The following is a 27,508-nucleotide window of genomic DNA, read 5'->3' on the forward strand; positions in this document are numbered from 1 at the left end:
CTGTTCCCTCCCTCTCCTTGCCTTTCAGTCATCTTTCAGATTCACAGCATCAGATCAAAATACAGGAATCTCTCTCCTACATGTCCCAATTCCAGAGGTCCAACAGCACTTCCATTTCAATAGCATGAACCCACACCCTACAATAAACAAACCTGAGCCCTGTTTACGTGGTTAACCAGCAAAGTTACCTATCTGTATGGCAAACACAACCATGAAAAAAGCCCAGGAACAGAAGGAGACCAAAAACAAAGTCCACAGCTCCTTTTTGCCTAAAGGACAAAGTTGTAACTGCCTACCACATAGTTATGAACTGCAGCCCTGTGACTGATGGACAGGTTCAATGGCAAAAGGGACCTGAGGTGATGTGACAAGAAGGGGTCACAAAAATCAACAGAGAGGGGCTAATCTAGGATCCCCACCAGCATCTTGCATGTGAGAACAGGGATGGTGAGTTAGAGATCTCTGCACAGCTGCAGGGCTACAGCCTTGCTGGGATCATGAAGACATAGTGGGATGGTTCCCATGACAGAAGCACTACAAGAGAGGGTTACAGACTCCTTAGCAAGAACAGCCCAGTAAGACAGGGAAAGGCAGCTGCCCTTTCTGTGAGGGAACAGCTGGAGCACATAGAGCTCCTTCTGAGGGCAGATGAGGAACAAATTGAGAGTTTATAGGTAAAGATTAAAGAGAAAACAGGCAGGGATGACACTGTAGTGGATGCCTGCTATAGGCCACTTGACCAGGAAAAACAAGCAGATAAGTCCCTCTCCAGACAGATAGGAGCATCCCCACATTTGCAGGACCTGGTCCTCATGAAGAACTTCAACCATCCCAGTATCTACTAGAGACAACACAGCAGGGCATAAGAAATCCAGGAGGTTCCTGGGATACATCAATGACAACTTCCTCACCCAAATGATAGAAGAGCCAGTGAGGACAAGTACTCTGCTGGAGCTCATACTGACAAACAAACAAGGGACTTTTTGATATTATGAAGGCCAAAGGCATCCTCGTTCAAAGGCAGTGACCATAAGATGGTGGAGTTCAGGATCCTAAGGGGAGGTAGCAGGGTAAAAAGCAGGATTACAACCCTAGACTTCAGGAGACCAAACTTCACATCTTCAAAGATCTGGTCAGAAGAACCCCATGGGATGAGGCCCTGGAAGAAAGAAGAACCCAAGAAAGTTGATTAATATTTCCAGATAACCTCCTCCAAGTTCAAAAGCAGCCCATCCCAATGATCTAAAAGTCAGGCAAAAAGGCCAGGAGTCCTGTGTGCATGAACAAGGAGCTCCTGGCCAAACTCAGTCACAAAAAATAAGCATACAGACAGTGGAAGCAAGGACAACTATCCTGGGAAGAATACAGACATTGTCCAATCATTCAGTGATGAAGTTAGGAAAGCTAAAGCCTAGTAATATTTGAATGTGGCGAGAGATGTCAAGACAAGAAGGGTTTCTGTAAGTATATGTGACAAAAGGAAGACTGGGCAAAATGTGAGCCTGCTGCTGAATAAGATGGGGGACCTGGTTACATGAACACGGAAAAGGCTGAAGTCTTCTTTGCCTCAGTACTAGCAGGACTGGCCTTCAGTAATCTGAACATCAGGAAACTTCTTTACTTTGAGGGTGACTGAGAACTGGCAAAGGTTGCCCCAAGTATTTGTCCTTGGAGATATTCAAAAGTCATCTGGACATGTTCCTGGGCATCTGGCTTGAGGTGACTTTTCTTGAGCAGCATGGGGGACCAGATGACCTTCAGAAGTCCCTTCCAGCCTCAACCGCAGTAATGACTATTAGTTCAGTGGAAAAAGGAAGGGATGGAAACTTGTATAATCATTTCTGTATCACTTTGTTCTTTCATCCCTATAGTCAGTCAAAAGCTAGAGAAAGAATGCTGTTTCCCTCTCTTACCACTATGAAAAGTGCAATCAGTGCAGTCTGTGCAATCTCAGTTCAGCATGACAACAATCAATGCCTGAAACACTAAGGAATTATCACCTGGTGGATCTCTTAATAATCAAGACAGAAATGTTTTCCAGAAACTCAAAACATCAGCTTAGTCAGATGCAAGTTTCTCACCTCACACAAATACAAGCAAAACTAGTTACAACTAAATAACTTACAATGAATTCCACATTATTTTTGTTTTGATAGACAGGCCAATTTTAAGCTTAGACTATACTAATGTAAGAATCTGCGAAGGAATGAAAGCCACATCAGCTTCTCTAGTGAAAAACAGAGAAGGACCTCTTTCACATGCTTGCTTAACATGCTATCCCTGTTGGCTGGTTAGTTTTCTGGGGTTGTTTGTTTGTTTGCTTAGGCATAATGGTACTTCAATGGCATATCTGCAAATATTTCCATTTTCCTTTGCCAGATGCACTGAGGAAAAACTGACCCTCCACAAGAAGTGATATGTACTAAGGTAGTACTCAGTTATGTCTTTCCACTTCCATGCAAACAGGGAGGAAAAATGTTTCTTCCAAGAGTGATAATAGACCAGAAACTGAATAGCATTCTAATACACAACCTAAATGTGTTTGTTATTGTTCTAATCAGTGCACTACAGGAATAAATACTGTATACGCAGCTGTGATCACACAGATTTACTTGTTAATTACAAGAGGTGGCAAATAATGGTCTCAAGATTTTATGTAAAATCCACTGAATTAATTGAGTCTCCTTAGATTCCAGTGGGCTTTGGCTGAATCCATTAATGACATCAAAATCCATCTGTTATTAAACATCATGTCTAATACAATATTATGCAAATGTTCAGGTCTAATCATGCTCCTCTTGTAGTCTGCAATATAGTTTCTGTAGACATCAATAAGAACCAGTCTGAGATATCAATTTTTAATTTCACTTTATACAAGTATTGACAGAATAATACAACACAGTAGTCACAAAATTAAAGGGCTTCTATGAAACCTACAAAGAAGAGCAGCACAGAATCAATGAAGTAAAAGCGGTATTTCAAAAAATAAAAATCAGACTTGGCAGTTTGGGAAAACAGTACTGAAGAAAAAGACAAATTAATTGGCACAGTTGAACAACCTAATTTCTAAGTGCACTTTATTACTCTCCTTACAAGCTGCTGTTTTTCCCAGAATATGATGACAAAAAGCCTCATTAGAACATCAGGGGTTTATAGTGGCAGGTTTTATTGCATTGCCAGCTGTGAATCTAATTAAAAAAAAAAAAGCCTCCAAAAAACTCCTATAAAGGTTCCTAAAAACCCTGTTTTCTTTTGTTATCATCAAAAAATAGCAACATAGCACTTCCATATGTTTGTGAATACCCACAGTTCTATTTTTAAAAAAAATAGAAGTTAAAGAAAATTTATTTTTGTCTTAGCTTCAAAAATAATGTAAAGAAAAATTTAAGAACAAGATATCTCAGTGATCAGAGAGATATGTACAATGTTATAGATCTGAGTCCAATCCTAGAGATCCTTGCTCCTGAATACAGACTTGGGAACCTGTTGATCCTAAGTGTAATTAAAGACTGTCAGGATCAGCTTCTTAGCTTCACCCATTATAAGCTTTTCCTCAATCTGTCCTAGGCTAAACAGTACAGAAACAGTATATACTCTATATACTGATTTACACAAAAAGTCTTTTACAGCTCTAGTTCTGTTATTGCTAGGCAAAAAATGGACATTTGGAACCAATTATATGAATCATAAAGGATAAAATTGAGATGCAGCTTCTGATGACTGAATTTCCACTTGAGCCATTTTAAACTGGGTGCACTGTAGCCATTTGCGGAGCACAGATGAGCTGTTGTTCATCTGACCTGACCCCTGTAACATCCTCAGGCTGTGATGGTTGACATTGCTCTGGATGGCTTGGAGGCGCAGCTGAAGTCCAGCAGATAAATGCTGTTGAAATAATGCAAAACTTTCAGTTTCTTTTCTTTAATATATTCTTTAATACAGAACTGTGAAGCGTACTGGCTGTTGGCCCAGGAAAGTTCCTCCACTGCTCCAATGTAATATTTCTTTCTTTCATGTCCTGCACTTTAGTTACCATGAAAGGCTAATAATTTTCCAGAAAAAAAATTCAATACTGAAACCAACTCAAACGCTTCTATTCACATCACCAAAATTATCTTGACTGGCAAACCACACTGATCCACCTTCCTCTGTCTAATAAACAGGAGCAGCTGGCATAGTTTTAGCCAAGGAAGCAGGCACACAGTATCTGCTATAGAGCCAAACTCTATCTCCTGAGTTAAGAGTCTCGATTCTGATTTGTTAAGGGACTCTCAAACCTAAGACATCAAGAAAACCAGAGCAGAGGGAACAACCAGTCTCAGTAAACAGAAAAGAGAAGCCCTGCCACAGAACCTGGTTAGAGGAAAATGTTTCAGAAGGGAAAGGCAGAGCAGTCCTGATTATCAGTATCTTAGCTGATGATGCTCTGTGCATGATCACACATAATGATCTTAGCACTGATCTTCAGTGCTGAGCCATCCACTGCATCTGGATATGCTACAATGATCTATTTTCAGAGTCTAGGGACCACGACTAATGGTCTTATTCTGAGAAATTACAGAAACATATAACACTAAGAATAAAAGGATAAGGTAGGAGAAATAACTCACCTTTAGATTTGACTGTATCATTGGCAACCACATTGGTATAAGCTGTAAGAAGCAAGGTATATTTTGTTATTACACAAGTGACTGCTGACATGCACAGGTTCCTGTGAGACAGCCAAGGGTTTACCTAACTCATTTAACTGTTCAGATGGACATAGCCTGAACGACAGTCTGAAAATATGGTTATTTTTAAATGATGTGCATGTTTTGGGGCAAGAGATAAAGAAGCCAGCTTATCTTGTTTATCAGTTAATGAATCAACAGCAGCAATTACTGATATGCTGTTTAAGGAAAGATGAGAGTACAGAATAAAAACTTGTTAAAGGAAATAACTTGTTTTCCTTGTGAGAGTGTTTCTGTATATGCAGCTGAGCAATACTGGAATAAATACAGTAAATATTAGTGAGGTATGCATCAAGAACTGAAAAACATGCAGAAGAAAGTCCTAATAACAGGCCAGATATTTAATAAATAATAAGCATTTTATAATCCACAAGTAATATCAGTGCTGTTAAAACCAGGAGAAGTCCTTCTCCATGCAGGTTGGACATAGAGGATCTTTAAGGTTCCTTCCAACTCTAGACATTCTATGGTTCTATGCAGAATGTGACCTGTAGGCCTGGGAGCACAGGTGAAAATTCCATCTAGAATGACAAGGCGAGGTCTGCAAATCTGTCACCCATGATGGGATTTGGATGTATTTCAGTCTCCTGCTCTTCAGAGAACTTGTGTTTCTGACTAAGTATAAAATGACAAGCTTATGGAAGAGAGAGAGGCATTTCAAGCAAAAGTATTCATGTTCTTCAATATTAACTTAACCACTGAGGTTATTGTTCTAAAATGTTCCTCCAAATGGCATTAAAATTTGCAATTTGCCAATTATACTACCAGGAGCTGCAAGTTAAACCTAATCACTATTGACAACATTAGATAAAGTGCTGTTTCCCTTGTGCAAGGAATGATAATTGTTTCAATTTCAGTGCTGTTTTGCTGGCTAATCATATGCAGCTCTGTCAGGACTGATTACTTAGTCTACCACAGGAAGAATCATATTCAAACCTCAGCATTTACAGATAGATGAATGCCAAAACATCTGGAACGCAGCCAGATGTGGCAGACATGTGAGTTAAGTACAGCCTTCTGGGGGTTCTCACACTAATAAAGTATTTAACAAGATCCAGGGAATGCAAGTCCTGATGTGTTTTTAGAGAAGAGGGAACAGGTAAGCATACTGAGAAGACTTGCTCCATGCCTCAGTGCTATCAATAAAATGTCACTGAAAATTTCATGCAGCATTTAAGAAATTCCTGTGGAACTAGCCACTGGCAACAGCAGTGGTGTCAGAAGTATGTCAAGCAAGGAGCTAAGCTAGGAAGAAAACTTAAGGTACCTCCTTGTCTCTGAGCCAGTTCACTGGACATCTCTTACAATCAGCTGAGAGAATCAAGTACTGCTCACATTCATTTAATCTTGTCCCAAAACTGGTATTTAAAACAGATCAAGATGTTTAAAGTTGTCCAAAAATACCTGCTTATCTCCACTGATTATAAAGGACACTCATGGAAATAGCTCATACTGATACCTACACTGTAGAGGTCTAAGGTCAGAAGCAGATCATTGTCCTCCCACATGACTTCTGTCCTCCAGGGTCTCGACACATTTAGGGAAACAGAACATTCTGCTGCATACTTTCCACTCCTACTGCTTCAAGTTATATAAATGAGACAAGAAGACATTTTTCTTGAAGTACTCGGATTTTATTACCTAATCCCTTTTCTTCACAACGGAAGAATGCATAAAGCTAGTTAGAAAGAAGGACTGGAATAACAGACTGCTGTCAGACACTATCAATTTTTTTGAGTTCATATTTTCAACAGAATTACATTGATTGCAAGTTTTGATGGAAACCAGGCTGGAGAAAAGATTGGTCACTGTGCTTTTCTGACTCTCCAACTCCACTGCATGCCCAGTTTTCTATAAGTCTACTCAGCAGCTTTTGGAGCTGGCTGGGATCATGGGATCATCAAAAAATGGTTCCCATGATCAGTGGCAGTCCTGGGATGGCCAGCATCCCAGTTCCTTAGACAGAAAAATGGGAGGGAAGCTGAACACTTTCTTTTCAGCCGTCCTAAAACAGAATGCTCCCCCTCATAGAAGAATATAATGAATTATATACATACATGTATTCATGTGCATCTGCATAAATGTGTGTCTGTATTTTTATATATATATATATATATATATAAAAAATTCAACTTGGAAAGAAAATTAAATACATTGTTCTGGGTGGATGCCATGCCATTTCTGGTAGCAGGAAAGGGGCCCCCAGGGGTGGCTCATGTAAGTAGCTGATGGGTGCTCCTGCTTCAGGCCTCAGGCCATCAGTGAACAATGGAAGCTTTTCAGTAAGTGAAGGAGAACTGAACTGTTTACATCTTCTCTCTCTTGGTATAGGACATGTTTCCCCTTCACTTGTCATACAGAAAATGGTCACCTGAGACAGCTATCCCATAAACTGCCTGGAATCTTGTGACACGCACCAGTCAGTGTGGTGCACCAGTCTCAGTGTGGTGCATTAAGTACCTGTGTGTTGAATCAGGGGCTGATTTCATTAACAAAAGAAGTTTTTGCAGCACCTGGTCCCTTATGTGAATAAAAAGCACTGCAGTAAAAGTAATTATATGCATGATAAATGGTCAGCATTTATCAGTGCTACTGTTCCCAGTTCCAAGAGAATGTCATTGGGAAAGTGTCCCTGCCTAAGGCAGAAGGGTTGGAACTAGATGATCTTTAAGGTCTTTTCCATCCTAAATTGTTCTATGATTCTATTAATTTTGCTGAATTTCTGAAAGAGTGTTAAGAATGTTCTTCTTAAAACAATCTCTCCCACTACACTATGTCCTTTCCCTCAGTGAAAACTAAACCTTGTTTGAAGGGTTCTATTAAAAAAAAAAAAAAAAAAGGGCATAAGATTGTTTCATTATCAAAGGCAGGGCAATAAAAAATGCTCTAGAATAAAACATGCTACCAAAAAAAACCCCAACACTCAGTCAATTAATATTCAAAGAACTTTTATCCCTGGAGACTTCATAAGTAGGAGTAAAAAAATTCAACTCTTCACAGCCACTGAAGAAGAGACAGTTTCAAAGCTGATTTTTTTTAAATTTCAGAGATGTCACTCATTTACTAGTTCCTGAAGCCTTACACTCCTACCTCCCTGAAGGACTTTAAACATACAGTAAGCCTTTCCTCAAATCATGACACTTACTTTTCAGATCTACAATATTTTTACAATTAGTTAATTTTGAAAAAAAACTAGTAACCTGGGTCTATGAAACTTATAGCACTATTACATACGTATATTTTTCCTGCAGAATTTTGCTTTAAGGCCAAGGGGATTTGGTTACCCTGGTTCTTCTCCTCCACCTTCCATCCACTGAGCATGAAAGTTTAGAACCCTAACTCTGAATTACATGTTTTGAGCTTGATTTTGTAGTAGCAACATCCTTTTAACCTGGTTTAGCATATTATTGAAATATACTCTCAAATGCAACCTCCTGAAAGTATTAATTTGAAATGTGACAAGAATCTGGCCCTAGAGGCCACTCTTTCCATAGCTGCCTAGAGGTTCTCAAAGTCAGAGACACGAGCCAAGCCTATTACAGGAGTAAAACCATTGCAACAATGAAAAGCAGCAGCAGATCAGAAGTTCATTTTTAAAAATGAGGAGCAATCAGATTAGAGATTATGGTCTGGCCTTACTTCATTCTAGAGATTTTATTTTTTTGTTACAATCTTCTCGGTTTCATTTCTGCATCAGCATTCAACCTCAGCTTTTTCCCCCCCCCTTTTTTTTTTATGAGTGGGAGGGGAAGCAACAGACAGGCAGAATCATTAATTAAACATTTATGGTGTAACATGCCTACCTTTACAAAGATGGTAGAGTTGCATTCCTGTAAAGCCTCCATTAAACTAATCACATGCAGGCACACCATTTCCACCATCTTTGGTGAAAAAAAAAAAAAAAAAAAGAGATAGAGAGAGAGAGAAAGAGAAAAACAAAAAATATAAATAAATGAGTGTTTGGCATGCATTGAAAGCTAAGCCAACAGACTCCAAAAAGACTCTTCCTGTATTTGCTTGGCAGTTACACTGAATCACTAGATGTGCATTTATAAGCCACTGACATACTAGATTAAATATTACATGAGCATATCAGGAACTTTTATATTTATTCAATTTTCCCCTGATGCAGTAACACCTATCTGTTGAATATTTCAAAGTGCTTGACGTATTCTAATTCATATCACACATCAAATGAAGTTGCCTTCAGCTGTGTTCTTTTCAGACACCATATAAAACCTTTTACATGCCTTCGCTGTGTAGTTCTCATCAATCAGTGTGTCAGAAATTGATATTTATATTTACTGAATCTTTTAACATTAACATACCCATCGAAACTATCTTTTTTTTCTTCCTGTCAAAAGACAATTTGTTGCTCTGAACTGGCAGTTAGTTCATAATTCTTCCATTTTGTACTATGAATTATGACAGATGCAAATATCAGATATTTGGTAGAAGACAGTATTTTATGGTTTGTATTGTGTAAATTCATAAGTACAAGACACATACCCTGAGCTAGCCATGGGTATTTAGAGTGCCTGTCTGAACTATGTGTAAAATGTCCTCAGTAATAAGAAATTTAGCTTTTCTGTAGTGCTTTTTATCTTCAAGGCACTTTACAAACACTAATTAACCTCACAACACCGCTGTGAGCTGGGAAGGTATTATCTACATTTCACAGAGCAATACCTGAAGCAGAGGGCTTAATAACTTGCATTAAGGCCAAGTAATGAGAGATGTTCAGAACTTGGGACTTCCAGGTCATATTCTTGTCCTAAGGCTTGAGAAGAAGCCTTTGTGTCTGACTAAACCACTGGCCAGTTACAAGTGTTATGCACACTTCCTGTTCATTCAGATAGAGCTTCTGAACAGCTCTTCCCACGAGTGGGTTGCCAAACACAGATACCAGGGGCTCAAATATCATTTAGAGACAGCTTCAGGTGGTCCTTGCCTGACACAGAAAAAACACAGGAGTGTAGTAAATGGTTCAAAGACATTCAAAGACACCCATTACAATTGAAATTCCATACATTCCATACCTGGAAGATGTTTTCACATGGGGAAAGGGGAGTTATATGAAATAATTTCCATATAGGTAACAGCTCTCCATTTAAAACAGGAAAAAACAAACAAGCAAAAAAAACAAAGAATAAAAACTCCAAAACTTAAGAGCACCTGGCTTGAGCACCTACAAAGAACCTTAGTCTCAGAGCTACTATCAGGTTCTCCATAGCTAGAGCTCCTAGTTAACATCTCAGTTAAAGTTAAAAAGTTCTGACAAGTCATCTTGCCAATCAGAAACAAGCTCTTAACCCTAAGTTTGCAGGCACAGAGAATCATCAGTGCTCATGGTAGCACCTGTGAGAAGGCTGCTGGAACCCTACTGGGTTCTTATTTTACAAAGCTGCTCCAACAGCAGTAAGTAGTTTAGATAAATAAATGCTTAGTTCTTTCCAAAAATGGCATGGACCACTTCCAAACAGAATGAACATTTCTCTTTTAAACCTTATTTCTAGAGACACCTCCTTCAAATTTATTACTCAAAAATGTCTCCAGAGATATTTATACAACTTATTTTTTATGAATAACCAATAGGTTGAGTCATCAGGTGTCAGCATTTGTGTATTTTTTTCACCATCACTTGGTAAAAAATATTTAAATGGATATTGATAGAATTATTCTAAGACACTTAGTTGGTCCTGTAAGGCAGAGTCAGATGAAACAACAGGATGACTGTGAAGAGCTGGAAGACTTACCAGACTTGATGAAGGGAGCCCTTACTATTTTAGGTGGATCCTGGCTACATCCTGTTTGAGATCCACAGCAAGGTTAAGCCACTACTAGTTACCCTCCTCTTTAATTTCTCAAAAGCATCGAAGTTGCTTCATGGTATTATTTACAGCCCGTTGTATTCCACTGAAGCAAAGCCAAGCCCTCCAAGTTTAATCTGTATTAAATCTGCACACAGCACCTGACTCACCACTTTGTTATGTGCCATTAGCTGTAGGATGCTTGGTGTCACTCGGCTCCAGAACTCCAGGGCTGTAAGGATTGCTGTAAAGCTAAATTCATTCTGATTCTGGACTGTGGGAGCCACTGCTGTCTGTTCACAATATACTGTCCAGAGCTGAGCAAATATAAATGCATGGAATAGGGAACACATGTGCAGAACAGATGTCTGTAGAAACAGAAAATAGAGAAAAATGTTTATTTCAGTGAGTGTACTGGGATACAGTGCAGAAGTTTTCATCAAAGCACTCCTCTGTCATGCATCCCAATGTGCACTCTTGTTCCTAACTTTCCCTTGTTTCCCTCCCATTAGGAACTAAAAAGTCAAGTACCCTTGATAACATCTCCACATTTAAAAATCATGTTTATATTTACAGACTAGAAACTGCATTTGCAAACACACATTCCTATGCAATCTTAGTGCATGACATCAAGGTCAGTGCCTTCACAGAGAAGATGAGTTTTGCAGAACAGCTACTTAGAACTGGTCCTGAGACATTTCTGACAGATAACTCCAATGCAATCCATGGGAAGCCTGGAGGCTTTGGCACAAATCTTTTTAAAGATGCTGCTGGGCTAAGTCATTCAGATTCTGATCACCTGAAAGAAAGGTCATCATACAAAATACATCATCTTACATCTGTTCTGTTAACCTGTTGTCTATGTCTACTTTGCTGGAACAGAACTACTCACAGTCAAGGAAAATAAGTTTTGGAAAGCTAATATAGAATTCATTTTACACAGTCTAGCATAGCTCCTTACTAACATGTTGTATGTCACAGTGTCTGAGCTTTCAGGAGTGCTGGACATTAAGCACTTCATTATGAGAAAGCCACTTCTGGTCAGAGATATTTCCCCAGTTTGCAAGTGCAACTGTGACTCATGCTCTGTGGCATTGTGACTGCACCAAATATTGCAATGGTTGCTTGGTAACCAGAGAGAGGTCTTTGAAAGAGTGAAAACTGGCAAAGAAATGCATGGGAAGCACCCCTGTCTAGTCCAGGTGAGGGGAAAGAGAAGGGGATTTCACATGCAAGATAAGTGTGTGATAATTCTGCTTTTCTTGCTAATAAAAACTAGTTGGTGTCAAAGAGTGCTGCTATATCTCTGTTAAACTACTGTGAAAAAAAATGGCTAATGGTTTGCAATAACTCCTTTTTTTCTGCAGATGCTCTGGACAAGTTGTGCTTGAACTGTCAGTGTAATTAAATTTCATCTCAACATTATAGGTTATCCAATTCTAATTCTAATATACAACTAGAATAAATAACTTCCTAAAGATTTGCTACAGAGATGGTCACTGCTAAAAGCTTAAATTTGGAATGCAGTTTTTCTTTCCTCACTCCTATGCTATTATTGGTATAGTTAAATCACAAACCTGAATTACATTTCATCACCAGTTTCCAAGAGGCAGCTGTGGAGAAAAAAAAACTACAGATTTCTTTCTCTAGATCTCAGGTTTTAATAAGGTTTTATCCCTCCTTTTTTCTTAGGAAGAAATAAATAAGCATTTGCAATAATAAGGCAAATATTATAGCATGTCTCCACCCAAAACACAGAATCCCTTACCTTTGATTGCTCTGGAAACCCAATCAGAATAACAATAAGGTGATCAGCAATTTGTGAACCTGCATCCAGTGGAATAGGCATGCAAGCTGATGGAGAGTTTGGACAGACAACATTGTGTGTCAGAGACCCCAGGAGCAGCCACGACAGCAAACGAATATGGGAGACACATTCTATGAACTCTTTGGGCCTGTCAAGAAAGAGCAGATTTCACAACACTGCTAAGTTTTGTTTTTCCCCCAAAAAATTTCTCCTTATGCAAACTTTGCAGACACAGTATCACACTCAATGTGCTGAAGGCACAGATCACTGGTATAATTTATGGGAAGATGAGAACCACAAAGAACTTAGAGGACTTGACATACCACTAACAAGCCTAACAGAACATTTTCAGAGAGTCTAAGAAACAGTCTTTGTAAAAGGCTAAAACATTCACAGATTCACGGTTCCATACCTGATGATTTTTCACACAGAAATCATCAGATGGGAAGGTTTGTCCCAGTGGAAATGCTCCTCCCAGCTCCTCTGGACAGCACACACATGACAGAGGGACTGCAGGAAATGCTGCATTCCAGTCAGCTCCCAAGCACCATCCCTTATTTCCCGTGTTCCACCTCTCCATTGGCAAAAAATAGTTAATTTCTCTTTCCCTTGGCCTCTCCTTGGACATTTGGACTGCATGCTTTTGTGCATCTAGTGCACATCTAGTGCAATGTCTAATTGTAAAGCAATGTGCTTACTTAATCTCAAAAGGAGAGACACGTTTCTGATGTTATCTTGTCTGTCCCCTAGATACTACCAAGTTCAGATTGCATACTAATTTTTTTATAAACAGAAGAAAAAAAGATTGTTTTTCAATCAATAAATTACTACGTAGCATACCAATCTTACTACTGTTTTTAGTTTTCAATTTGATGGCACTGTGATGGACTCATAGCACCAGAGACATTAAATTTTTTTATTTTTCTGTAGCAGAATCCAATATGATGCTCTTCCTCACAAGTACCTATAGGGAATTAAAGGAATACACTACCTTCAACTCAGAACACTTAATCCTTTCCTTTACATCTAGGAAACTAAAGTGTAAGGAGATAATAAGTCATTAAATCCAAAACTAGATATGCTCTACATGAAATTACTTGCAGATGTATCTACAGGACTGAGGCCTCAGCAGCTTGGTCTCCAGAATCCTGGGGCAGGAACTGGGACAAGAATACTATTGAAACACAGCCCAATTGTCTACACTAACTAATCTTATTTGCTGTCATTTGTAGAGACAACAATAACATCTCCTTTCTTTTTGAATACGAAACATGACAGATTAAGCTCTCACAATGAAAAGGGATGAAAAACATGTCTTGATAAGCAGAATTTCTCTCATCTCACTTAGACCAGATAAAGTTCTTGCCACCACATGAATAGGTTTACACTTAGTTCTCTCTCATTTGTACTCCTGAAGTTCAGAGGACATTTTCTTTGTATTCTCTGTAATTCTCAGCGTATTTTTTGTAATTCTAGAACAGATAACCTGTGAGCTTTTCACTGACTAGTGACTATCTAGATCAAGAATTGAGTTAATTTTAAAAAGTAATTCCAGCCAAACCAATGGATTTACCTCCACTGTCTCTCTAGCAGGTACATTAAATATTGCTCTGAGGATGCCCCCAGTTAAGGACCCAGGGAGCTACTGACCAGTTGTTTCAATGCTCCACAGCCCCTCTTCCTTAATGCAGGTCTTATCTACAAAATCTGGCAATAAACACAGAATTCTGTGAAGATTTCTAACTAGTTTTAGTAATTCTTTGAGTGGAAAAGCATTCTCACCCTTGCTGCATTGCAGAAGGAGGATGGTAAAGCCAAGGCAAATATCTGATCACAGCTTTGTTGTCTCTGTGGTTTCCCCGTGTGATTTCCATGGCAGCAATCTGAGCTAAGCCAACTTTCAGATGTCCACCAAACGTGTCTTCATGCAGTGGCTGAGAACAAGTCTTCATGTGACTCTGCAAGGCAAAGATCTAATTTCCTACCCAAAAAGAATATTTCACTTGAACTAAGTTATTCTAAGTTCTCAAGACCTCTAACCATGGCTACAGAATGAAACTCAAGAATAGATTTAAAAAAATTTGGCAGTGCCTACATTAGTACTTGCTTTATGATGTATCTCTTTCTACAGAGTGCCACATTTTCACGAGTCCAAAAATTTATGAATCATGCAAAATGTGTAGGAACCTTTAATATCAGCAAACTCAACAGCTGATAAGTACAAACCAACATCCACACCATTTAACAAGGTAGCATCTGGGCAGGAAATGCCTTCCCTGTGTAATATTCCATTTCTATATACAGAAAGAAGCCATCACTCATTCACTGGTGACATGACTGTTGCACCATTCAGCTGCTATAAATGCCTTTAAGTCCTGGAAATAAAAGGGCTAAACCTTTTACCACAAAAGATGCAAATATTTATTCCTGGAAAGAAAATTCAATATCCTGCTTTGTCAGCTCACTATATTTACATCAGCCTCTATGTCAACACATTATAAGCTACTTTTTACTGATACCCAAGAAGTGTCTAATCTATAGTAGTATTAACATTTGGGGAAAAAACAAAAAAACCCAAAACCAACAAAAAAACCTGCCTCCTGCCAGTTGTCCTCAAAGACTATCAAGCCTTTCTTCCAGGCAGGTTTATTCCAGAAAATATTTTGTCTTTATTTAAGAAATCACATATATTTTTATCAATGGATGCCCAGAACCAACCTTTAATTTGGTTAATGTATGCATATCTGCAATGAAATCCAGCACTTCCCCAACATATTGCCTCATGCATTCCATTGCTGCTGTTCCACACTAGAACATAAAAGAAATAATTTTAAGCATCGTTTTGAATATGTTCATTTTGTCTTTGTTTCTCACAATCTTTTAGTTTTTTAGATAGAGCAATTTTTTTAATTAGGAATAGGTATTCTTTGATGTTTTTCTTCTCACTGCAATACATGCTCCTATCTGATTCTAGGCTAGAAAGTCTGCCCAGTCAACGCAGTTCCTCCATGCTTCATAAAATATTCTTCATCTGTGACAGCAATAAAAGACCAACTTTCAATAATACCATTGCCATGTCATCCTGAAATTTCCAGTGGCCAAAAATCAAAGTCTAAGAAAGTTAATAAGAGTTTAACAGATTGATTGTTCAAGCAGCTGAGCATTTTTGCAAGTGCAACCAATCGGCTACTATCCCAGAAAAAAATTCAATCACAGGCACAGATGCCCCTACGTTCACATTAATCATGACAGAAAGACAATTTAAATAGCTGGCTTCATGTATTTCATGTGCAAATATCACTGAAATGAACACCACTGAAATGACCTTTTTTCCCCCGTTTTTAAACTAACAAAGGTTTCTGGGACATTCCTGTGACAAAACAGCTGAAAATACAGCTTTCTAATGGCACTTAAACTAGTCGTAATTTTCAAAAGGGGACGCAAGAGCTCTAAGGGATAAATGAAATCCTTCATTAGCTGGTCCAATTTCACCATAAAGGTCTAAGCATTCAAAAGCAACCTGTGCAGAGAAAGAACAACCTCAAAGGGAAAAAGAAAAATAAAAAAAAAGACCCAACATGGGTCATAGTACAAATTTTCATAACCCTTTTACTAGACTACAGGGAGAAATGTGAATCTGGCTTTCAGAGACCACAAGATGCACTCAAGGTGTGCAAAGCAGTCAACAGAACAAAGTTGTCAAAAAGTCTTCCAACAGACCAGAGAACCCTGGACAGCAAGTTGTGGAAGGTGATATGACTGACCCACTGCGTATCATAAATTTAGGTTTTTGTGTAAATTTCTGAGTGTTTTGGATGTGAAGATAATGCTAGCTGAATTCAAGGGAGCTATTAATACCTCATTCTTAGGGGCCAAGTAAAAGCAATGCTTAACTTTTGAGGCTATATGATGAAACTATCCTATTAGGTATCTTTCTAAAGTCACCAATGAATACTGTACACAAAATCATAGGCTCAGGGCAAAACATTGCAGTGAAGTTTACAGGGACAAACTAGTTTTCCTCTATTTGACTATCTACATTTTGAAGCACAGTAACTGATTACCATATCTGAGTATAAAAATGAACCAGATTTACTTTTGATCACAAAATTATTAGGCCACAATGTAGGTTTTGTGGCTGAAATTTGAAAACCTGCTGGCATTCTATTTTTAAGCAACAGACCTGGGCACTTCTCATTTTTTTGTTTGATAATATCAATCCACATGATATTTAACTGTACCACCTTTTGGCTTTTCAGATGCTAGGCCTGTCAGTTCCCTTGACAGAATAACAAACCGTAAAGGTCACTGGCAGCCCCGTCAGTGAATCCTCCATCCATTTCATGTGGACTAAGGATTCCACGGGGGTTCTAAAACATTCAGTAATAGAATTATAAAACATCCTATACTCAGAGCTCTGAATAATAATGCTCTGTTGCAAGAGACTTCTCTCCATCTATGATTGGAGATGATCCCCTATGATTTCTTCTGAAATGATCACTTTGCTGCTATACCTTGTAACACCAATGCCAGCCTATCTAAACCAAGTATAAATTAAAATACTCTGTTGAGAGGAAAGGCATTATTAAAGACTTCCATTAAATAAAAAAAATAAAAGATTCAGAATATATACAACATCCTAGTAGGTCACAGCTAAACCTAACAGAGACATGCAATAGGAAAACGAGTTTTCCTCAGGTTATGAAGCAGACCTTGACTAAGCCTCATCCATTTGGGTACTAATTTAGCTACACTCATTAACAGGATACAAGTGAATGCCTTACTCATTACCAGAAAAAAACGTTAACTTCCTTCTTTAAATGAGAGAACCTCTGGTCAAAATGGAGGGGGTGGTTTGTAGCTTTCCTCCTTGCTGCCATTTTTTGTGGCATTCATTTGGTCTGTTTCCCACATCCCTTCTGGAGCACAGGCTCCAGCTAAAGTCAGCCATCTGACTCAAGATTTTCAATAAGAGTAAGGGAAGCAATATCAAGTTCAGAACTTTTCCAGTGTTAATGAAAAGAAGCATCTCAACCTCTGCCTGCAATACACTTTGCCAACCAGAAGGGAAATTAAAAAAAAAATTAAAAAGAAGCAAAATAAGCTGAATAAGATATTTTTTTTAAAGCCAAAACTAAAGACAGAGTTTGATTCAGTACTTACTCCAGGCATAGAAGCAATCATCTGTTTATGCAAGATTGTAGACTCAGCTAGTTTTGTTCCAGCATCTGCACAAACAAACTAAGGAGAAATTAAAGACAAGTTACTTTTCAATTATTCTTGAAGGAACCTGAATATGATAAGTTATTCATTACTTTTTAAATATCAGTTCAGATGTGTTCTTGCTTTGACTCATGGCGATTTGCATTTAGAGCTCTATTTCTTTATAAACAACCTAAGTCCAACTTAACCTAGTACTGTTAAGTCCACCACTGAACCATGTCCCTAAGCACCTCCAGGGATGGTGACTCAAACACTGCCCTTGGTAGCCTGTTCCAATGCTTGATAACCCTTTCATTGAAGAAATTTTTCCTGATACCATAGAATCTTAGCATCACAGAATGGGTTGTGTTGGAAGGGACCTTAAATATCCATCTAGTTCCAACTACCAAGCCAGGTTGCTCAAAGCTCCATCCAACCTGGCCTTCAGTACTCCTATCCACAACTTCTCTGGGCAACCATATCCAAACTAAAGCTCCCCTGGCAGAATTTGAGGCCATTTTTCCTTTCTTAATACATGCTGTGCAGGAGCTATTTGAAGGTTATAAAATAAATAAGACTTTATGAGAGAAAAAAATATATGTAACTTTGCTATTCTTGCATATATCAATTTTCCCTTACTCATTACAGAGTAACTCATGATAAAGGATAATAAGGCAGTAGACCACATTCATCACTGAGATATTACAACACTTTTATTTACAGATATTCTACAATGAGGAGTTCTACAAACAGTTTCAAAGTTGCAAACATACTGCTAGGGGGTGGTGGTATAACTTCTGCATAATACAGGTCACAATACTACAAATATATAAGCTGTTTCTGAGGGAGTGTATCATTCTGTTACAGTGGAACATCCCTGATTTTCTTATGCATTTATTATCCCTGCTTTCTTTTTTTTTCCTTTATGCTCTTTTTTTTTTTTTCCTTTTTGCTTCCTTTTATTTCCAAATCCCTTGACCTAAAATCTCTGATGTCAACATCATTCATACACTAGACCCACTAATACTCTTACTTAATCCATTATAAGCCTCAGTAACACATTTGACACTGCAGGTTATCTGCTTGTTCCTAAACCTTGTTGTCCTAATACTGTATTTGCACTGGTGCAATTTCTGTCCATAATGATGCAGTGTAATTTCCTAAGAAAGAACAAACAGGAAAGAATTGTCAATTAAATTCTAAGCCATATCTTCTTCCTTGAAAATGAATACTGTGGTATCTTTTGCAAACTGAGACAGACAAAGCAACCTCTGCTGGTCTCTTGTAAGCTTTCTGCTTGGGTTAAACAACAGATATACCCAAACATGTGAAAAACAGATGATGAATTCTGCTCCATTTCTAAAGAACAATTAGGCCTTGTTTAGTTTATCTTTCTCATCATCAGACTGCCAGTTCCAAGGATCCTTCCTAAAGATGGAATGCAGTCAAAAGAGGACAGGGAAACCAAACCGTCATTTCCAGTCCAGTTCACTGTTATTTTGGTTGTCTCCCTCTACAAATACTAAAATACATAAAGATGTCTCTGGCAAGAGATTTAATGCCAGCCACATGGAAAAGGAAAGAAGAATACCACTCCACAGCATAAAGATAAGAAACAGAAAATACTTTCCATGCCTCTCACTAGCATTGTCTGATGAGATACAACTGCAGAATAATGTCTAAATGTGAATGTCTGTTCACTGTAATAAATTACCTAGATTCCATATCTATCTACATTATACCTCCATTCATGATCAGAGTTTTTACAATATATATTGTTTTAAACATATTTTATGCAACTTTAAATCCTTCCATTCAGTAATTAGTAGACCAGATCTTCACAGAAACATAAACTGGACTAACTGGCCCACCTAAAGGAATCAACTAAAAAAAGCAGATCAGATACACTTAGAAACTGACTGAACAAGCAAATCCTAATGAGACAGTAATATAATTTGAAGTCAATGGAAATCCTGAAGATGTGTGCTTGCAAAATGTGAAATGGAGAAAAGTGCTGTGAAGCAAAATGCTGGGTGAAGATGCAGTTCCTATGGAAACCCATGAAAGAGCAGCACACACTTGATGGCTTTCATTTGCCAGGACAAATCAAGGAGACAGATTTTCTATATCCTTTATCCAGGACACCCATGCAATAACTGGGGTGATTGGTTTAAATTCTTATTATTTGTAATGTGGTATAAAGTTAACTCTCATCTTAGCATCAATGGCACCAGTAACACTTATAGCACTGTGTAATCTGGACAAATGTGGGTGTCAAATGTATGTTCCTGGCACTCCTTTGTTAGTCAGCCCATGACTGACCTACCATTAAATTAAAGTGCTCATAGCTCCTTTTTCATCTTGAATATTTTGACTGAATCTCTGTATTCTGTGTATATCTGTATGGAATCCAACCTGTCCATGAGGACATGGCCGCCTTGGAAATTAAAATCATTTCAGTTTGGTGCCATGTTAACCCTACAAAAAGCTACAGCTTTATGAATTCAAAACCACACGATTTGAATTAATATTGCAGTGGCTTTGTGTGGTGAAGAAGTGAATCAGTCCCTCAAAGAAAATTAAAATAATCAGATACATAATGTGCTTTTACTAGCAGGTTTCTTGAACTACAACAGTGGATGGGCTTAGTGGTTACTATGGTATTTACATTCAAGAAAGTGTTGAATGATTCAGACCATGCTGCCAATTTGCACAGTCAATGGGAGAAGTAGTCCTCATTCCTCCAGTAGGCATCTACAGCAGATGGTCTAATTACAACTCCTATTCTGTACCACTGACTGGATAAAAACAGAAGCTGGCTGCTTTGGATAGCAAGAAATATTAATTGCTTCATCAGCCTCTGAAAGAAAGACATCATCAAAGATTTATATCCACAAAAGGTGATCTTGTGTATGGTATGAATACATCCCAAAGCTTAATAGATTATATGGAAACAATTCTAAAAGGAAAACCCAGGCAATCATCATGTTACCTTTATGAGATAAAGATAACGTAAGAGACAGTTTTGCTTACTGTGCCCATCAGGTAACTCAACATGAAGTAAATCCCACTGCCAAAACTGATATGACACGTGTGCTTTCTCAAATGAGGAATTCAGGATTGATTAGACTGTGGGACCCTTTGGGGTAGCCATAGGCCTGAGCTATACAGTGGAGCAATGCAGAGAAATTTCTGTATCTGAGGAAGAGTCAGTTCAAGCCAACAAAAACCAATGCACGTGATATCAAGCAGCATGACTCCACCTATAGGATAGAAAGAGGTTGGTGGTTGGTATTTGGTGGCCTTGGCTGGCAACAAAAAAGTCTGGTCTTAAACAGAAAAAAAAAGGCAATTTTCTGCTTTTAAAAATTAAAATTACTTCAAAAAAATAACTCTTTACATTCAAGAGGAAAAAAACCAACTATTATTCTTCTCTCCCCAGACTTCTTCCCCTATCACTGATAGCATAATAATTGTTTTCAGAGTTATCCTAACTGCTATGTAATTTCACTTGTCATTATTATTTCTCAGTCAACTGGCAAGCACTTATTTACTATGAGTAATGTACCACTACTCAGAAGAAAATGAGCCTGTAGTAAGCTATATGAAGCCTTGACCCTTGAATGGGAAAGAAAAGGGTGAATGGAGCCATGATGCTAGGATCGTTATCAATGATCTACATTATACAAATCTTGCTCAAACCTTATGGTCAGGCTGTCTATTATAATTTAAAGTTACTAAACACATATAATAGCTCATAGTAAACAATGAGAACCCACCATCTGTGATTAAAAATGATTTTTCAAGTATATTGTTTTTTCAGGACAGGCTTGTGATGCCAAGCAGTGCCACACTTGGCATTTTGGAGTGCCACACTTGGCATTTGTGAAAGATTTTTCACAAGTCAGTATCTTATTTCCTCAGATTTCCCTATGAAAAACTAGCTTATCTCCTACTTCAGCAATCCACAGAATGAAAGGAACAGAAATATCATCAATGTATTCTTTGCTAGAAAATTCCATGTCAAAGACCATGGCCTTCAGACATGCTTACTGCCTGCCTGAATAGACAGCAACTGAGTTCTGGCCCATGATCAGTCATCAGCTCTTCCCACACAAACTGCTCACTGGTTTTAAAGCAGCTGTGTTCCATTCCATGGTATGAAACTCAATGGACTCAATTCTTATGGGTCCTTTCCAAGTCAAGATGTATTCTACGATCCTCAATATATCAGCAGGTCATTATCATCCTGGGGAATGTGAAATCCCAATTTTTTTTTTTCAGATTTTAGTGCAGGAATCTAAGCTATGCACCTAAGGTTACAAATGTTACTGGATTTTTATACCAAGAATTCTTGCTTCCCCTGACATTGCTGGTACTTTATGCAATCATGTTGTACTTACTTTCCCTTCCCCAGGTCTGAATTTTGGCAAAGAAAGGAGAATTGCACAAGAATCTCCTGTACCTGTACCAACAGCAGCAGATTCATGTCTGGTAAGGGTGACTTCAACTTAAGTGCCTGCAGTAACTCCAATATGACACTGCGTGTCAAGTAGAATTTGTCCCTTTCCTAAAACAGAAAAATACAGAATTATGAATGTCCTGAAATTCACTGACACCCACTAGTAAACCATAAAGACACATTATATCTAAGTTTGAGAATAAAAGTTACAAATGTGTAGTGGTTCATCCTGTCTTACAAAAAAGCAGACATCATTCATTGTTTATGTAATTCTATGAACTTACTTGAACATAGACCATTGAGCTTGAGTCTCCTCTGGCACTCTATGAGGTGCTATATCCAAGATTTTAATATTTCACATGAGGAATATAGATAGATAGATTTTATAAAACAGTTATAAAGCCCAGGCTTTTAACCGTGTAGCTTTCACTAAGCAGTTCCGTATAAAAGGAAAAGGGGAAGCAGTAAGGATTGGCACAGGAGAACAAAACTGGCAATAGTATTTAGCATTACTCTTTCATTAAACCTGCCAGAAATGGTCTACACATTCTACCATGCTTTTCTTTTTTGTTGTCATTCCCCTTAAAATAAGTGTGCCTGCACTAAGGCAGCCTGGACATCTATTTTCATTCATTAGACTCCCAGTAGTAATCTACTTACACAATAAAAACTCTCTTGGCTGTGGCTGCCCCACAGAAACATTTTAAAACATAGTGGGGAATCAGCCAATGGAAATCAGAACACAGAAGCCTAAGAATAGAGTTGTAGAGCTAAGACAGCAAAGACGTGTAAGAGATAACATGAGCCTATTATATATCCTATTTTGACATTCTCTGACTCCAGATGATAAGATAAAAACATGGAGCAAATCTCTAACCTGTGATTGACCACAGTAACTCAAGAATTTTTATCAGCAGAAGACTTACACTAAGCTCTTTTTCAAATAACCATTAGAGATGAAATAATGTTTCCTAATAGAGGTTATCCAAAGTGTGCTGAAGATTTAAAGTCTAGTATCTTCCATCTTGTAATTCTCATGCGCTCGTCCAACCACTTAAGTTAAATGAGTTTTACTTATTCAGGGCCTCAGTTCCCCTGTGACATCTGTAAAATGGGATAATGTTTGCCTCTTCCTCAGAGAAGTTTTGTGAGGTTTAGCTAGCGAGGGTCAGTTTGAAGGCCACATCCAGCTGTATACAGGAGCAAGGGAAGGAATTGGAGGAGATAAATAGCTGGAAGTGAGAGTGAGTTTTGGTTTCAGCAGACCAAGCAGCCAGTCACAAATGTTACTTCTCAGAAAACTGATGTAACCACATTACATCTGCATGCCTCCTACAGCACACACATGCCTTTTAATGAAAAAAGAGTTTAAACATCATCCCCTGATTAGGGAGAAGGGGCCAAAACAACATAATTATGCCTTTCACGGACATTATGGTGCCAGTCTGTGAATCAAGAGACCTTACTTTAAGGTCCTAGTTTGATCTTCAGTTACATGGAGTGTGCAGACAGATAACACATTTAGCTGATAGAATGGGCACCAACCTGTACTGTTCCTTGCTTCAGTCTAGGCAGCTAAGTTGACAGGAAATTAACAGTCCAAAATAAAATTAATAAAAATAAAAGATTGTTCCCTCAAGGGAGTAGCAAACACTTGATCAGTTCAGCTGTATTATGAAACTATTAGCTGAGGGGACAGGTACTCAAAACACACATTCCACATGCATGAGTTGTGCTCTGGTAAGAGTAATACAAACCGAGGAGAGGTCAGACCAGAACAAATGTCCTCAGTAACTTACACTCCAACAAGGCCATAGTGAGATCAAAAGCAAGTATGAAAACAAAGTAAACACATGTTCTCACATACTCTCCTAACCACCAACTATTTCCAGCTCAGGAAACTTCTAAGCTCAGTGCGTTTTCTGTATAATTCATAACTCTGTGGATTTCTCTTCCATGTACATGTCCATTAACCTCATGGATCTACGTCAACTTTTAGCACCTACAGCACTTATCACAGAGTCACACACTGTTGAAGAATCACATCTCTTTACTTGTTCTGACACACATTCCCACAAACTTAGTATGTCTATGTTCTTATACTGGAAAGGCATGAAATTACTCATCCCTGTCTGGGTCACTTCTGACTTTACAGATTTCTCTCACATTCCCACCAGTTGTTGATTTTTCAGGTTGGAGAGCCCTAGCTTAGGGCTTTACTTCTACCTGATATTCTATCATAAACAACACTCTTACTTGGCTGCAGTGATTTCCACTGTAGAGAAACCCAGACATTACCACTGGTTTGGTTTTTTTCTTACAGCAGCCATTAATTTGGTATTTCTAATGCAAAACTATGGTAAGCTTCCAGAAATAACAAAGATAATGTGGTGTGGAGTTCCACTAAATTAAGCATATTAAGTCATAAATTGCAGATCGTTCGCTAATTATTCTATTTCTGGGTCACCAGGTTTCACTGAACATGCACATGAAGGAGATTTTACCAAGCACTATAATCCAAGTTTCCTGTGTGCAATTAAGTATTTGATATATTAATAGAACATTGAAACAGGAAGCATGCAAGAAAAGCATGATTTTGTTGTTGTTTTTTTTAATAACAGGGTTTCAATAAAATTTACTTGAATGACCAAAACTGTGGAGCATGACAGGAGTGAAACACTTCTTGAATGCCTTATTATTCTTATGCTTTAGTAGGCATTTGGTCTTATCAGATCACAAATACAAGATGAATGTATTTTGTTGTTCATTTCAAATGGGGCTAGATTTTAAGTTAATATTTTTTACAATATTTCCCACTGCTAGACTTTAAGTTAATATTTTTTCTCACTTCACCTTGCCTAAAGCCTTAACTATAGATCTAATTCAAATTACTTCCAAAAGCTGGTCAGTCTCTTCTGTATTCAGGATGTTTTTCTTTCATAAACTCCTCTCTTTCAAACAAGACAAAAATTACTTGCTTGCTGTAATTAGACATACTGTTAGTTTCTACTTAATTTTTCAAACCATTGCATCTGGTAAAAGTTTTGCTTATACTGCAGTTTTCCTGTGAGTTTCGTTGCTTCTATTATTTCTTCTCCATCACTGTTTGTCCAGTGATAACCAAGAGTTAAGCAATGTGTTGTTCCAGTTGTACATAATCAATTTAGAAAATAATGTAGCTACTTGAATGTTTCCTGATGATTAATTACTCTTTTGACAAATGTATTGAGGATGAAATCCATGCATTTAGTAGCAAAGCAATATTTTGCTCAGTAGCTTAATCTCTACAACAGAGCATATAAGGCCTTAGTAAAAGTTTTGATTAGGTTTTGAAGATTTTGTTGCTGTTGTTCAGCTTCTCAGCTACAGATACAAAAATGAACAGAGTGTTATTTGTACACCATAGCTTTCATCCAGGACTCTTCAAGACTCTCTAAAGGTGCACTCACGCTGTTTTTTCATGGCTTACAGCCATGCATGCACACCAAAGTGAGAAACCTCATGCAGAATGAAACAGGATCTAAGTTGGGAAGCTCTTAATTTGGCGTCTTCCACTTTGCTGATCTCTACTGCCTTCCCCTCACAGCTGTGCTGTCAAAAGGCACTACCAGAAATATTTAAGTGTCTACTACTTAAGGTATGCTGCTAACCTTGTGCACTAGGAAAGATCTGACTGTATAGATACTTTAATTCATGCACACATACCAGATACCATCTTTACATGAGAAAAAAAATTCCAAGTCACAAAATCACACCAAAATACTTTTCTGATCCATGTTTTCAGCAGGTTCCTTTCAGATGTGTCTATACTGTGCATGTGAAACTCAGTATTAATTGACAGTGAACTATGATTGCTACTTGATTAGCTAATTTGACACATCTGAAACCTGGCACTGATTCCATCTTCACTTAAAATCAGACAACTTCAGGGAAGTAGGACTTTGTCTGTCCCATTTTCAGTTGTCCCTAAGGGAAGGTATAGTCTCATTGTTACCTTAGTGAAAGCTCGGTAGCACAAACCACACAGTTCCACCAGGTAGGCCAGAGTGAAGACAGCATTCTGAATCACAAAGCTTAGTAATTTGGAAAAAGGCTCCAGAAGACTCTGCAATGACATGTTTAAGAGAAATCAGTAACTGCTTGCTCAACAAAACAAAAGCCATTCCAACTCTGACATGCCTATCTTTTTAGCTCAGAGGCTCTCTTGATGGTATTTGTACTGTTCTGGTCAAATAGCTATTTTATCCAGCATTTCCCTTCATGCTCTTATTGGAAATTAGAAGCAAAAAATTAGAAAACTGTTCCACCTCTGGCACAGTGCTTATGAGATATAAGAGATTCTACAGTGTTTATGCAGGAAAACCACGCTGACCTCAGTGGAACTATACTGCAGAATTTCTAAGGAATTTCATTATTATCTTTTTTTTTTTTCTTTTTCTTTTTTCCTCTGTCTTTCTTTTTCAAAGAAAAAGGAGTGGAAAAAAAGAGAACATCAAATCTTTAAGAAGATGTACATTCACACCCACACAAGAATGTAATCCCACCCACACTTCACTGTAACCTAGATTCCAAAGCTCTTATCATTCTCCAATGAGTATGCACAATTTTATGCATATATATAATACTTTCCTAGCTCAGGGATAGACAGGAACACATTCATACAATGGCACAGGCTGGCCAAATCTGAGGTAATAGAGTTGAGTCTCCTTGGAACTTACCCTGGTGGCACTAGTGGTGGGGATCTTCAACAAGCAAATCATGATTCTTAAACTAGAATCTAAAGAACACTGTGAACATATTTGGAGACAGAAAAGGAAGGGGGGAAAAAAAAAAAGCAGCAAAGTTAGTAAATTCTCTGTGCAGATGTCTGGCCTTTACTGGTAGCAGCTATGAATGAGTTATAGGTGAAGTTTGAAAAATTATCCCTGATGATAGATTTTTACATACTTTGCTTACACTGGTTTATACATAAACACACAATCATACCCCTTCAGTGCTAACACAGCATGGGGCTTGAAATGAGAAAGTTTCACTAAAGAGGCAGTCTAGAAAAGTCAACTTTAAGGCTTCTGTGACAAAAATTTCCTAGAAATATATTTCCACTTTAATAAAAATGGATTGGAAAAAACAAACAAAAAAAAAAAGAGCAGGTTAGCAATGAATAAAAAAGAAATCAGAGTAAATGTTCCACCTAAATGTTCTCTGAATAGCAGATAAGCAGCTGGAAGTATCAAGATCCAACTAATTTATTTTTATTAATTTCATTTAAACAAAATGGAGCTGATTGGGGTAGGTAGTATGCAAAGGGAATAGTTATTGCCAGTTTGGCTTAGTAAGTGCTACAGGACAGTAGCTCAATTTACCAGAACTTATAGAGGTTTCAAGACCTGACTATTCCATAATAATGCCAAGAAATTTAATACCATTCAGGTCATTTTGTGGTGACATGCAATTTAAAAGACACTGTTATAAGTCACAAAATTAGATATTGCATCCC

At 38.0% G+C, this 27,508-nt stretch overlaps 1 protein-coding gene across 8 annotated transcripts in view; it reads right to left on the reverse strand.

Annotated features, from left to right (window-relative positions):
• Positions 1 to 2,844: 2,844 nt before the first annotated feature.
• UNC79 (unc-79 homolog, NALCN channel complex subunit) overlaps positions 2,845 to 27,508 on the reverse strand; it is a 100,136-nt gene continuing 75,472 nt past the window's right edge. For 5 of the 8 annotated variants that reach the window (XM_071745725.1, XM_071745726.1, XM_071745720.1 and 2 more), the window contains 11 exons: positions 26,730 to 26,798; positions 26,006 to 26,116; positions 22,015 to 22,119; positions 17,511 to 17,588; positions 15,066 to 15,155; positions 14,130 to 14,305; positions 12,309 to 12,495; positions 10,702 to 10,908; positions 8,534 to 8,611; positions 4,611 to 4,652; positions 2,845 to 3,885 (listed from right to left, as the gene is read on the reverse strand). In XM_071745725.1, the coding sequence (XP_071601826.1) occupies positions 3,685 to 3,885; positions 4,611 to 4,652; positions 8,534 to 8,611; positions 10,702 to 10,908; positions 12,309 to 12,495; positions 14,130 to 14,305; positions 15,066 to 15,155; positions 17,511 to 17,588; positions 22,015 to 22,119; positions 26,006 to 26,116; positions 26,730 to 26,798 (1,344 nt within the window). In that variant the 3' untranslated portion in view covers positions 2,845 to 3,684. The remainder of the gene's footprint in view (positions 3,886 to 4,610; positions 4,653 to 8,533; positions 8,612 to 10,701; positions 10,909 to 12,308; positions 12,496 to 14,129; positions 14,306 to 15,065; positions 15,156 to 17,510; positions 17,589 to 22,014; positions 22,120 to 26,005; positions 26,117 to 26,729; positions 26,799 to 27,508) is intronic. The other 3 variants (XM_071745722.1, XM_071745724.1, XM_071745721.1) reach the window with 1 other exon arrangement.

Source organism: Heliangelus exortis, chromosome 5 (genome assembly GCF_036169615.1).
Source record: "Heliangelus exortis chromosome 5, bHelExo1.hap1, whole genome shotgun sequence".
NCBI classification, from domain to species: Eukaryota; Metazoa; Chordata; class Aves; order Apodiformes; family Trochilidae; genus Heliangelus; species Heliangelus exortis.